The following is a 14671-nucleotide window of genomic DNA, read 5'->3' as shown; positions in this document are numbered from 1 at the left end:
ATGTGTGACAAGAGAAGGGAAGTTATCATCCAATGATCATTTTCTCTGTAAGACACTGTACTGCTTCCTTTGGTGGGAATACTATTTCATTTTAAGGATAAGGAAACAAGTTCAGAGAAGTTATTAAAGCACACATAGTTTCCGACCGGCAGGATTTCAAAGCCAAGTCTTTCTGAATCCAAAGTGCAAGCTCTTTCCTTTATACCCTCTGCTGATAACACCTGCGTGAATACTGAGGGCTGTTTTTCAGGAAAACTGAGAGATTAAATTCCAAACCCTTGGCCTGGAGTTCAAAGTCCTTCACTCTCACGCATCAACATACTTTTTCTAGGCTTATCTGAATTCCTCCTGCCTGACATTTCTTCTCAAACCACTGACTATGTGTTCTATGCATCTTGTACTGCTCCTTTGTAGAACTTTAAACTTGTAATTAAAATAGTCCCCAATTAGAGTTCCATAGATGACTCCTTCAAGGTCAACTGCATATGGGTAGGCAATGACTTGTTCACTCCTGGATCCCAGCATGGCATACAGGATGGTATTTCACTTATCAATCCCTCAGCAATACTTGTTGAATTAAATAAGAACTGGATGGATGGATGAATGAATGAATGAATGAATGGATAGATGGGTGGACTTGGAAAGATTTGATTCATGCTTGGCCAATGCCAAACTTGATTACTTTTTTTTCCCTTGAATATGTGTTGTCTGTTTCCTGCTACTGCTCAGGTCATTCCTCTGCCAGGGAAGCATTTCCCACCTTATATATCACCTGCTGTTCAAAGACCAAGCATCTTTCTCAAAGGATACTCTGCTCAACTGAAAATCATTCTTCCTCTAGACTCTAATGTGTCTTTGGAGTCATTTCCCATGTTATGATTCATATAGGTACATATATCTCGACCAATAATCTGTGGCAGAATCCAGTTCTTTATATCCTATGCAAGACCCACCAGCTTCCTGGCAAATAGTTGAACTCCTAAAGCATTGGCAGACTTTTGATTGGATGGACCTTTGGCATAAAAGTGATTTAAGGAACCAAATACTCCATAGGAATGTGTTCCTTTTCACATAACAGTCTTGGTTCTATATATGTCTCACTGTCTCTTGAACACGCATAATCTAATTTATGGCTGTGCCTTTGCATACGTTTTGTTTAGTTGAACATCTTTCTTCTCCTTTTTAAGTAGCTAATTCTTTCATGTGACCTGGGACTGCACTCAGGGCCTACGAGTGGGCCTTGACCAGTGCTATAATATTTCCTGAGTCTACCCCATCATTTCTGTGTTTACAGTGTATTGCATTTACCACTTTTCTATCCGTTTGCCCAACTCATCTGTGAGAAATGTAAGCAAAGACTGAGTGTTATTCATAGTAGTACCTCTAGAATCTAGCATAATATTTGGTATGATGTAGGTATTCAAAGCATATTCACTGGACTAATAATCCATTTTTAATGATTTTATTTTGCATCTATTCCTGAGTTCCAAAGAAGGCTTTGTGAAAGGAAAGAGTAAACTAGGAGATTCTAAATGTTGTCCATCTTTGCTTACAGCACCCAATTCTCTCAATGACTTCTTGGAAATTAAACATATTACATAAACTCCTTCATCTCAGAAGTTGTTTTTTTGAAAATATGACTTTCGTTTAGAGTTGTTAATTCAGATAAGCATCTCTGTGTGTAAGCTTTAGAAAGCCAGGAACCATGGTTATGTGGTTCATCACTTATTCTTGAGATCTGGTGCAAGAAAAAGGTTTAATGATTTTAAATGAATGACTTCTGAAAGCCACATTACTGCTTGGAGGACATAAGAATTCCAGTGAGAAAAATGTGATAAATGCAGGGGGAAATGATATTGTTGGCCTAACTTCCAATGGCCCATAACTTAGGGAAAGATCATAAGAAATTCTCTGCCTGGCTGCTAGAGATGGTGATATGAACAGGGAGGGCCACAACACTTATTTTTTTCCAGCCCTGAATAGTACAATGGAGAGAAAACTGGACTATGAATAAGAAAGCAGGAATTCTAATCCTGGCTCTAGCACCTTCCAACTGAGTAGCCCTCGGCAACTCACATGAACCTTTTACTTTCTTCCGGACTTGGGGAGAGCAGGCAGCAGCTAACATCTACTTCTGATTTACAATGTGCTAGGCCTGTGTGTGAGGTTTTTCATATATTTTTCTGACTTACTCTGAGGAAATCTGGCTAGGTTCTTTCCAGCCCAGAATGCTCAAGATTTTATGATTCTCAGCTAATTTAAATCCCATGCCAAAGTACATAAAGCAATGAAAGGCATATCAGACATACACTTTAAAAAAAATGAGATCATTAATTCTCTCCCAAAGATTATTTATATTTTAATTAGATTATGCTTTGGAAGAATGTTAATAGAAAGATGTTGCATTGATTTCCTGATAGTCACAGGTAACATGCATGATGTTAGTGACAAAGTGGGATGAGGAAGGACACCTTGCTACAGGCTGGTTACTGGTTACTGACTCCTGGACTGTGGGCACTTTCACACAGACATCTGATTACTCCATCAGGAAAAGTCTGAAGCCAGTAAATAGTTTAGGGATGCTTATCTATATTAACAACTCTAAATGAAAGCCATATTTTCAAAATTAACTCCAGGGACAATGGAAATAAGGCTGAATGTGCAGCCAAGAAATACAGGCCCAATCAAGTGTCCCTCTGTGTGATACACCATGGAGATGCAAAGCAATCAGTTCAATGGGAACCTTTCGATTTTCACCCTTTGGGTGGTAAAATTCAGGCAGACAATGGACTACTTTTATGCAGAGCAAAGAGCCAAGAGATAAAAGAAACCTTCACTCTGAGAAGTGCTATTCTATGTGGGAGTTCCTTTTCATATACAAACCACACTAACCAGATGTCTCATACAAACCACTCCAAGGAAATAATTATTGCTTAAGTGTTTCATTCAAGACAGGGAGTGGCACCCTGAACCCAAGTCAAATATCCCAGAAAGCAACTTCTGAAGTCCATGAATCTTATATTCTTGATATATGTGGAGGCTGGGGGTGGGAAATAAGTGTACATCTGAAATGTCTTTCATTGCTCTTAGGATGCTATATCCACTCCTGGCAGATAATATTATCTGCACTTCCTTCTCTTGGATTTTCTCCAGTTGTTTGAGGTTATTGACTATCAAGGAATAGACTGTCGAGAATTCATTAAATGAACCCTCAGTTCTCCAACCTGCCCTTGCCAGGCTGCTCCAACTGTGGTCCAAACCCATCATTCTGGTACACTCCTTTTGTAGCTCGGGCTATACTCCCTTTGGTGAAGCTCTAGTGGGGGTTTTCCCTGTCTTAAGTTTTTGTTGCTTGCTATTGGTTATAATAGCAATTAATAACAGGATCAATTCTGTACAGACATGTTGGTGGATTTGAGAAATATCAGTCAATGCAGCTATCTTATAGCTGAAGATCTATTCTGTTGGGTAGTTGCGGTTTGCTTTGGACCAAATGTGACACAAAGGGCCACCATTTGAGGGGTAGAAACAGGCTGTAAGTCAGGTTTTGTATGGCAATTATGGTCTCAGGATATTTGATTCATAAAAGCTTATATGGCCCCAAACCCACAGGACTATATGAGGACCTGATTGTTAAGAAAGTAATTTAAGCTGACATAATTTATTTGTCAGCAGGGATAGGATGAATGCCCCAGTACTAACTAGGAAAGACCACCTAAACGATGCTAAGGAATCAGGCTGAAATCACTAAGCCCGCCCCTCTTTTTCCTTGGAGCTACACAGTGTAGTGGTTTGGGTATAGTCATGCCAAAGAACCCTTTAAAATGTGTCCTTTTTCATCCTTCCTCTCCATTCCCCCCTATATCATTTTGGCCCTCACATTTCATTTCCTGCAAATACTATCTTAGCTAACGTCTCTGTCTTTGGGCTCTCTGACTGTCATCAGTTCCATCAGTACTTCTTAAAGGTTATTGTTCCAAAGATCTCCAGGGACTTCTTCCCATAACCCAGAGGACTTAGTAGGGGTAGAGAATGGGAAGAGCTCTGCAATGAGAGCCAGAAAGCCAGGTTTCTAGTATGACTGCTGCTCACAAGACGTGTGTGGCCATATGCTTGTCACTTCCTCTCCTGAAGCTTTGTTTCCTAACCCATAGAGAGGAGGTGACAAGGCCTGCCATGAGATTTATTTATGGTGGTTGTCACTGAGATAATGGATACGAAAACACCACAGTGTTACAGTGCTTCTGGATTTAGCAAGAGAAATTGTCTATCATTATAACAGTTTAAATTTGCTGGGCTCGATGGTGCTTTGAATGCTTTACAAATATCAGCTCATTTAATCCTCAAAACAACCCAATTTTACAGATTAGGAAACAGAGATTTAGAGAGAGAAATTAACTTGCACAAATACATAATTTTAAGTTATTCTACAGAAAGCAAAAACAAAATATAGGGATAGAGGAGAAATCACTTCTAGAAAATAATTTTCTAAAAAATTGTGGAAATTTCCTGAATCATTACTTATTCAGAAAATCATATATATGATGACTATTTATGGAAAATTAAACTGTGTGTCAGCATTCTACTAATTCTTGGGAATTCAAAGAAAAATAAATCCAAGTTTCCCTCTAAGAGCTGCACAGTCTAGTGATTGGCCAAGATCCACAAAGGAATGTGCTAGGGTCTTTAGAATATCTTCCAGTCACATGAGGGCCCACTGTGCTATGGAAGAGTAAGGGAAAGCATTCTGATAAGGTGATACTAGAAGGGACACCATATCATATTATCATAAAATAGAGCTAGGACCTGGCCAAGCGGACACCACTAGGAGGAAGGAGACATTTCAGGAAAAGAGAACAAAAGGTCCACAATTAGGATGGAGAAGAGAGCATGCAGGGAACCGCTAGACCACAACTATTGAACCCAATCCCATGTGGCTGGAGACCTGGTCTGGTTATTCACCACTGGATCCCCAGGCACTTCCTATTAGATAGTAAGCCTTGAAAGGGCAGAGAACTTGTCTGTTTTGTTCACTATTATATAATCAGTACTTGCCAAAAAGTGGGTGCTTAGCTAATATTTGTCAGTGCACATGTACATGCATGAATGAATAGTACATACTGAATAAGTCCTTACTGGATGGATTTTGATAAATAAGTAAACAGAGAGTACCACTCCAGAAGAGGCTGGGTCAAGTCTCAAAGTTTCATATACTGGCTGAGTATCTGAGATCTGAAATGCTTGGGAACAGAAGTGTTTCAGGTTTGGGATTTTAGAATATTTGCAAATACGTCATCATATACCTTAGAAATGGGACTCAAGTATAATCACAAAATTTACTTTTTTGTTTATACACACCTTATTATACATGGAACCTGAAGGTAATTTTATACAATATTTTTAGTGCCCGTGTGTTTTCAGTGCAACCCATCGTGACAAGTCTGCTGTGGAACTTTTCACCTTTGGTATCATGTTGACTAGCACTTAGTTTCAAATTTTGGATTTTCAGATTGGGTGTTCAATCTATCCGTACATGACACTAAACATAAACCCAACCAACAATCAGTCAAATTAATTTGATCTGGGCTGTAAGGTACCTTGGGTACTAAGCACTAGCTTCTAAATTTTTTTCTTAATGATGGGAGTGGACCACTGCAATGGTCCACAAATATGCATTTTATTCATTAACCATGCGAGTGCAACCAACAATTCTGATCAAACAGAAAGTTTGCTCTGTTAGAAATCTGGAGAATAGTTTAGAAAACTAGAGTCCAAAGGTGGGAAAGCCTCTGCTCGGGTAGGCACATTCGTCTCACATGGAGGCTTAAAAACAAGTTATAGGACAGTGAACCGAAAAGAAATCACTCAAAATAGGCTACTCTCACTTTTCATAAGCCCACTCTAGGGTGATTTGAATGATCACAAAACAGAGGATGGGTGAATGACTTTACAAAGACCTCAGACAGGATACTCTGTACCTTGAACACTGAAAAATCAAAAGACTTAAGTTTTGGCCCCTCTGTGTCTTTTACCTATGTCATGGTTGCTAACTAGTTGCTGGGCTCCTGAGGGCTTGCATTTATCTTTCAATTAAACAAAAAGGTTGAACATCATGGATTCTATGACCCTCAGAGCCTGAGGATCTATTAAAACATGTAGGAGAGTGAACTGTATAGCACTTACATTAGGCTTATGGATTGAAATGATTTTGGAAGAGAAAGTTACTGTCAGGAATAACAAGTTCAACCCCGTTACCTTACAGATGAGGAGACCAAGGATTGGCAATGTTAATTGAAACAAGCAAGGTCATGTATTTCACTAGGGAAAGAGAAGAATGTAATTCCACTATTAATCATCAAACTGCACCAACCTGCTTTATGTATTATCAAAAAAACACACCCCTCAAAAAAAGGAAAAAAAAAAAACAAGTAACTTGAGCTTGAGCTTTAGGTATCTTTAATTTTAAATTTGAGTCTCTTAATTCATTAACATCTTATTAAAAAGAATAGAATTTTTGGTCATTTTTGGCCAATATGACAAATACAAAATTTTAAAAATTATCCTCGTCTCATTATTTCATTTATTGAACTCCTCTAGTATAGTTAAGGGTTCAAAAATCAATAAAACACAGACTAGATAATTTCTAATGTCTTACCAGTTTCAAAATACTGTAGTGTTCTATCTTATTTTCAAATTTCATTGTGTGTGGAAATACAAATTTCATTGTGTATTTAGTTTGGAGAGCAAATTTCCATGCAATACTTGTTTATTTAGGGGGGTTTTAAAAACTGCTGTTAGGTGGTTTTTGTTTTGTTTTGTTTTGTTTTGTTTTTGCTTTTATGGAAGGGATTCATAACTCCACAGAGTCAGTGCTTACTTGTTGGATGTTCCATGAAGGTTTGTCAGTAGAGTGAAGTTATTTCTCACACTTCGCAAGCTGGCAAGGACCTATAAAGAAAAGGTTTCAAATGGTTAGTGACAAAAGGGGACAGATGCCAGACTCCAAAGCCACATTTAGGAACCACACCCAGGGACAGAGTGAGATTGAGCCAAGACCAGCATAATACGTACCTGGGCAAATGGAGTGACAATCAAGTCATCGCCGTGTCTAAAGAAAAGAGAGAAAAAGAAACATTCAGAAACACACCTCAATTGCAACCATGACACACAAGCTATAATATAACTTGATCAATATTAGCAACACATGTATTCTATAAATACGTCTACCTGGATAGAAGGCAGGATTTGCAATCAGGCAAAAATGGGGATCCCAAGAGATTTTAAGAAAAAAAATAGCACCAAGTTCATGACTCCTAGATTTACGGTGATTTCACATACAAGCATTTACAAGTAAGCTTATATCCTCAGGGTATCATTCCATTAAACAGCAGACCCAGAGTACTGTAATTCAAAGCGACTTGTGGAGTTTGGTTGTTAGAGCCAGGAAATTCAAAGGGAGGGCTGCTCACAGGCACACACAGAGTTGGAAAAAATGGTATAACAGTCTGGATAAAGGTTAACTTTGGATTTCCTGGCTTTTGTTGATTTAAACCACAGCTTTAATGCCATTTAAACACAGATTTCTGTCTGGGAATCCCATTACTTTTTTTTATTTTTAATATAATTTTTTTTTCTTAAAGTACCCAAGGAAAAGCTTTTAGTGGAAGTGAACAGACTGAACCTCCTAAAACCATACCATTGTTACTCATTTGGTCCTGAAGACCTGATTAATGTGTAGCTAGTGTTTTGTAAATCTGTACTTGGGACTAGTCAGAAAAGTGTTTTCAGAAGTGTACCTTCGCTCTCTCTGATGCTTGCTTTAATAAATCCACTTATGCCGACATCCAGCAAGCTCTCTACTGAAGATCTTAGGCCACGTGTCAGCCTGAGCTGCAGTCACAAAATCAGGACAGTTTTTTTGTCACGGTGTGAATCATAACAGCACCGAAACTGGTGACAATGAGCTCCCCTCACAGTCTGTCTCTCCCTTCTCTGGCCTCATGATTGCCATATGCATGCAAATATGGCAGCCTATTCATTAACCATATGAGTGCCTCCAACAATTATTAGGCATGTGCCTCATACCAGCCACTATGTGAGGCCGGGGGTGGGGTGGTGGTGTCCAGATTTGAACAACGCATGCCTCCTCCTTGACTTCTTCTCTGGCTCAGGCTTTTAGCCTGGGCCCTATTTAATACTCTATGTCCCTTTCCATCTTTGTCTTTAGCTACGAGCCTCATTCAATTTAATCTAGCAAACTTCTTATGTGCCCACTTTGTACAATGATAATAAAAAGAATATCAACAAAAGGGAAGCATTCTTTGTGTGACTCACAACAGCAGCACAGAAGATGGTAATGGTGGGCTCCCTTCTGTCTACCCCTCTGTCCTCATGATTGCTACATAAATATGTGTGTGTCAGCTCCTTTATGCACATTATCTCATTTGAATCTTAGAACAAGTCTTTCAGGCAGGTACTGTTTGGTATTCACATGTGATAGGTGATGCCAGCTGCAGAGCAGTTACCCAGTTGCTTAACCAAAAATGTTAATCAGCCAAAGAACTGAGACTGATTCCCACAATCTGTGCTTTAAATCCTATGCTTCCTATTTTACGGTGACACTGCACAGTTGACAAATCAAAATAGGAAAGGCTAAGTCCTGTGTGAGGTGAACTTTGAAGGGCAGTCTTTCAGAGAGGGCTACAGACATTTGTAGAGAAGAAGGTGAGAAGGTCTCCACACCCATATTATGGGCAGCCTGGTGAAAGATTATGGAATTGGTGCTTAATTTGGTAGGAAGAAATAAGCAAGTGAAGTTTCTTAGTGAGATGGGAAGTAAGAAAAGCAAACTGAAAGTGTTTTTGGAGGTCAAATGCTAGGGAGGCCAAGGATAGATCAGAGAGGGGACATACTCAGAAGAGTAGGAGGTATTGCAGATGAGAAGGTATGGGTATGGCCAAGATAGGACAAGACTAGCTCAAGACATTCCAGAGGTCTTGCTAGGACTCGGTATTTAAATGAATAAAGAAATATTGCTTTCAATTTAAAAATAGGTATCTGAGACAACAGTCATGAGTAGGAACAAGTGACGAGGAGTTGGGGCGTTTGGAGGATTCTCTGAGTTTTCAGAGCACATGTGGTATTAAGGCACTTGGCAGAGACATCAAGCAATAAGGCTGAAATGCAGTAATTAGATCTATAAAGTTAGGAGTCTCCTACAATCATAAGGATACTTAAGGCAATAGCAGGGGATGGCTTTCTCTAGGTGGCAGTATATATAGATAAGAAGTCCAGGGAAGAACCTTAGGGCTCTTGCAAAGTAGTTCAAAGGAGAGAGAATAAAGAATTAGAAGAGGAGCAGTTGTGATAGATGTATGATGAACTGTATCAAAAACTGCCCCTTCCTAGTTGTTTTCTTAAGATGAACTTTGAGAGGGGTGAAAAATCTTCCTGCTCATTGAGATTGCTGATGCAAGGTCCGTATTGTTCCTAAGATGTCAAAGTGAGTTGGTCATGAATCAAGCAGATCTCTTATGACTCCTGGATTTCTGGAGTGTAAATATCTGTTGAAAGCAAACAGCACAATCAAATTCATATATTTATGGTACTTAGAGCTGATGTATTGGTAAATGAATTGGGAAGCTACTAAAACTGCATAAAGCAATGATTAAAGAAGATAAACAAACATTAATAGGGAATGTTATCACTGTTGAGTTTTGAAGTTCAGAAGAGCAGAATGTTCCAGAGCAGGAGATGGATTTGATGGATTTGCAGATCCTAAGCATGTTAACCCACAAAGGATTTGAGCTGCAAAAGCCAATGCTGGATGTCACTGAGGGCTACTAGAGAAAATATCAGATAGTTTATAATGAGTATCAGGACAGAAACAAAATAAAATTGTTGAAACAAACAAAATATTCCAGGTTATGAGACTATTTGAACTTTGAAAATCATAATTTAATGTATTACCAATTAAAAGTATACTGGTATGGAAATAACAAAACACTTGATTAGAAACACTAATGCCTTTCTTGATTTTCCAAACAACCAGAAAAAGCCATTGTGCTTAGGAACAAGGCTGGATATTCAGAGCTGTCGCATGAGCAACATCTAGTGAAAAAACCAGCACATTACAATTTTGTAGAATAATTGGAGATGAGAACTATAGTCTTGAGTCTTAGCAGTGGGTTTTGAAATTGACTGCATGTCTTCTCAGAACAATGAAATGTTTCCCCAGAAAGCAAAAAATCCTTCTTCTAACTGCTGTACTCTACACTTTATGGATTAACCTCACCTTCCTCTGATATCTTCTCCTGCAGAACTGTAATTTTAGTCTGCCTTATAGAGATATGTATACCATAGTGGGTAGGAGCAGATTTGGGAGCTAGACAGCAAGCTTTGCTTTACAATTGTGTTATTACTAACTCTAAAACATTAGATAACCTGTGTGCCATCTTCTTCATCTGCAAAATGACAATTAAATGAGTTATTATATATGTACAACTCTTAATAATGGGGATTGTTATATAAAAGCATTTATTTATTTCATCATAGTTATTTTAAGTTAATAGTAGTATCTTTATATTATTTTATTTTAATATTTATTTTATATTTACTTTTGTTAATAGTGGTATCTTTGTAACTATGGTTAAAGAGTTGCATGTCTATCTTCTAAGCTGGTGAGAACTTCTTCAAGATACACCTGCCTGTCCCTGTTGCAATCAAGAGGACGTGAGTTTACAATGTACTTTACAGTTTACAAAGTGCTTTCATAGACATTATTTCGTGTGATCAAAGGAAGCTCCGGATCCCAAGAAATGATGCGACCACTTATCTCTTTGACCAAATTTGAAACTTCCTTCTCCTCATCCCAACAATCAACTATAGACCCCTTTGATCCTAACTTGCAAATGCTTATTAATCATCCACTGGACCTGCTCTGAGAATTATTCTCTATCATATGGATTACCAAAGCAACCTACCACCTGCTCTTTAGGCTTGGTTGCTCTGCAAACCATCCTTCACTGTGCAACCAGAGCTGTCTTCTAAAAGCAAATATCTGATTATACATTTTTTGGCTTAAAAAAGTCTAGTAGTCCCAGTGCTTGTCTATAGCTGAAGACCAGCCTGCAGCAGAGGCCCTTCATGGCAAGGTTCTGGCTTCCTTCTCCAGCCTCTCACACCACATCCCCACCCCGTCAACTTCTCTGCCTCTGTCATGCTAAGCTGTGGTTCTCCACACTGCTCCCCTGCAACTGAAGACTTCATTGGCATGGCCTGTCCTCCTGTACACCCTTTCAGTCAGCCTAACTCTTCTGAAATGTCACCTCAAAGCCTCTGTTCAGCCTGCCAGGCCAAACTTTTCAGTCCTATGCAAATCTCTGTGCCTTTGACCTTACCTAAAAGTACTGAGATCACCTGTTGACTAACAAATCTTTTAGTTCTCTTGAAGGAATTGAAATTGTCTCATTTTTAGTAAGGTGCCTAAGTTTAAGTAAATATTTATTTAAAAAAGAATTGAGCTGTGAGTGGTGGCACACACCTGTAATCCCAGCAGCTCAGGAGGCTGAGGCAGGAGGATTGCAAGTTCAAAAGCCAACCTCAGCGAAAAGCTAGGTGCTAAGAAACTCAGTCTCTAAATAAAATACAAAATAGGGCTGGAGGGGGGATGTGGCTCAGTGGTTGAGTGCCCTGAGTTCAATCCCCTGTAACTGCCCCCCTCCCCCCTAAAAAAAGAAAAAGAATGAATGGGACCTTATAATGATTGGAAAGTTAGGCAGAACAGAGATGTTTAGTCTCATTTGGTATTTATGTGCTCAATATCCACTTGGTTTAGCCACCTGGACTCTTGGGACTCAAGCTTTGATTCCTATTTGGTTTCCCAATGTTCCCCTCTTTAAAATAAGAAAATGATAGTACCTTCCACATTGCAGATGTAGATTTTGAATGAATTAATATATGTAAAGGAATTTAAATAGTAAATAGCATGAGGAACTTGATTAATAAAAATGTGCTTTTACTTACAGATATGAAAACAATTCAATGTCTCAACAGCCATGGTGAGAGAATGGGATGGTTATAGTCTTTAACTTAACTCATAGGAACCACGTTGTACTCTTTGGGTCACCCATCAGCCATCAGGTCTTACGTTTGAAAAACTGTTCTTTGTGCTGTTCCTCTTGGTTTTTCAGTCTCATTTCCCTTGACAACTCTCTAGAAACCACTTAGTTCTCATGTAAATTGCAGCTTGAAAAAACTCCTTGACTTCATAGAGATGTACAAATGGGATGACCAAATGAGAGAAGCCAGGAGCCTCCTTTCCTTAGTTTTGCAGGTGGATAATGAAGACTTCTTGTTGTCTGGGGCAGTTCCTGCCACAATTTTGGGCAATGAATCTGGTTTCGTCAATTTCTAGGACTTTCTGTACCAATTGGGAAATCTGTACCCGGGTATGCAAAGGCAATACATGAGAGATGACAGCAACCCAGCAAATGATCAGAAAACAACAGATTCTTGCCACATCTAGGAAAGCATCTAAGATTTCCTTTTGGAACTCCATGGTGATCTTGTTTGACTTCTCTAGAAAGCCATTTTTATTTTCCATTCACATTTTTATGCTTAATAACTAACCCATTCTCTCTACTTTAAATTTTCTCTTACTCTTCTGAAAGAGTTCAGACAAAAAAAATGCTTAAAAGCTAGTGTCTCCCCTATTATTAGAATTTAATGCAGTGGAATTATGCAAATTTTTCCACTTCGTATAAATTCATCATTGCTCTGCTGGGTTGAGGCACTCCTGAGCAGAGAACATCCTGTAGCCCACACAGTGGCCTTCATTTCAAAACTCTTAGTTTATCATCACCCATTTTCTTCCTGGATCTATTGGGAGAAGATATGGGAAGCTTAGGGACTGCTGCTGTATTTATTGCAGTTCATTCTGAAGAGTAAAAATGGGAAGAAAGAGGTTTACAAGCATTACTCAAGCATTACTTCAGTTTAGATCCAGATGCCTGTGTGGAACGGGATTTTCCAACATAGTGCTGATCAAATGAAATACCAGAAGAACCTGGGTATTATTTAAATTTTGATTTTTTTTTTTTTGGTTATATTCATATGTACAACACCTTACACTAGCAAAACAAAAAAGATTTTATTGTAATGTTGAAATATTTTAAAACAAAATCTTTTGCTATTTTTATTTACAAATAGTTTAATATAACCTGTTATCTGCATAAGGTGGTATTAAGTTGCCAACTCTATTTTCTCAGGAGAGACTATTATTTTGAAACTCTGTCCTTCCAACATTTTTTAAAAGTCCTTTAAAAGTAAGAATGATACAAGATAATTTACATTTGTAAAGCTTACTTGTCTAAATTTAAAGTTGGCATCACTGTGTGGATTCTAGAGTTGGGGGAAACTTTTATTGGTCAGTAAAACTTCAGAAAAGGTAACCCACTAGCAACAGGGATACCAGGTGCAGAGTAACCCAGAACTACATCCTGTTTTCATCAGCTACAGACTGAGTTGGGTTGTGATCTTCAAGGTCTCTCCAAGGGCAAATTTTCTCTAATGTTTGATTTGGAGGAGAGAAACGCCAGAGTTGAGTCTGAAATTTGGATGGAGTCTTCTGTGAACATGAAATGCCTGGAGACTCATCATACTACCTAGCACAAGTTTGGTGAACTATACCTGAGTAATTAATTTAGGGAAAGACTTTTTTCCAAAGCTAGTCTTCTATCTGTAAAATGCCACATGAAGAAGTTTGGATTCTTTGAGCTCACTACATTTCCAATGCTCTCCTATGATGAAGTCTAGAAAGGTCTTTATCAAGGTGGAAGTAAGGATTCCTAGTGTATTCACTGTGAATGGTTACCACCCAAGACATAGTCAGAAAATATGGAGCCTGCATGAAGCATAACCAAATGGCCACCCCTCCTCCAGCCTCAGGTACCTCTATTTTGTACTCACGTTTTCTACCTTTACAGTATAAAGAACATAGACAACAAGAGTTCAAAACTTTTGAATATGACAATTGCTATGGTTTAGTTATGGTTTGAGGGTATCTCCCAAGAGTTCATATTGCTCAAAGTTGGGTCTTGGTATGGTGATGTTGGGAGGTAGTGGAACCTTTCAGAGGTGGGACCTAGTATGAGGTAATTGGGTCATTGCAGGCATTGCTCTTGCAAGGAATTAATGGAGGTCTTGTTGAGTGAGTTCATTCTCATATGATAGCAACTTGTTATAAAGCAAGTCCAGCCTACTCAGTTTGGCCCGTTTTGTATGTGGTTAGTTCCTTTTTTATTTCTCAGACAGGTTGAAATGCAGTCAAGGGGTCAGTGCCATGCTGTTTCAACCCTCCAGCTGCCAGAATTGTGAGCCAAATAAATTTCTTTCATTTATAAAGTACCAAATCACAGGCATTTTGTTACAGCAACAAGAAATGGACTTGATTCTTAGCTACATGGGGGGATATAGTATGAGACATAGTCATGAGATAGGGGCAAGTTTCTGAATCTCTCAGAGTCTCAGTTTCATCATCTACAGAGTGGGGATAATAATGGGACCTACCTGACAGGGTTGCTATGACAAATAACAGAGAATACATGTAAAGGAAACTGGCCCCAGGGTAAATGCTCATTAAATGCCATATTCCTTCTACTCTGTAGAGTAA

General features: G+C 38.7%; 1 protein-coding gene across 9 annotated transcripts in view; it reads right to left on the bottom strand.

Moving 5' to 3' along the window:
- Pde4b (phosphodiesterase 4B) overlaps nucleotides 1-14671 on the bottom strand; it is a 514783-nt gene that overhangs the window by 99675 nt on the left and 400437 nt on the right. For all 9 annotated transcript variants that reach the window (XM_026409100.2, XM_077791662.1, XM_077791663.1 and 6 more), the window contains 2 exons: nucleotides 7072-7108; nucleotides 6878-6948 (listed from right to left, as the gene is read on the bottom strand). In XM_026409100.2, coding sequence (XP_026264885.1) covers nucleotides 6878-6948; nucleotides 7072-7108 — 108 coding nt within the window. The remainder of the gene's footprint in view (nucleotides 1-6877; nucleotides 6949-7071; nucleotides 7109-14671) is intronic.

Source organism: Urocitellus parryii, chromosome 11, assembly GCF_045843805.1.
Source record: "Urocitellus parryii isolate mUroPar1 chromosome 11, mUroPar1.hap1, whole genome shotgun sequence".
Lineage (NCBI taxonomy): Eukaryota > Metazoa > Chordata > Mammalia > Rodentia > Sciuridae > Urocitellus > Urocitellus parryii.
Note: the sequence above shows the minus strand (reverse complement) of the source record. Positions and strands in the feature narration are given on the sequence as shown.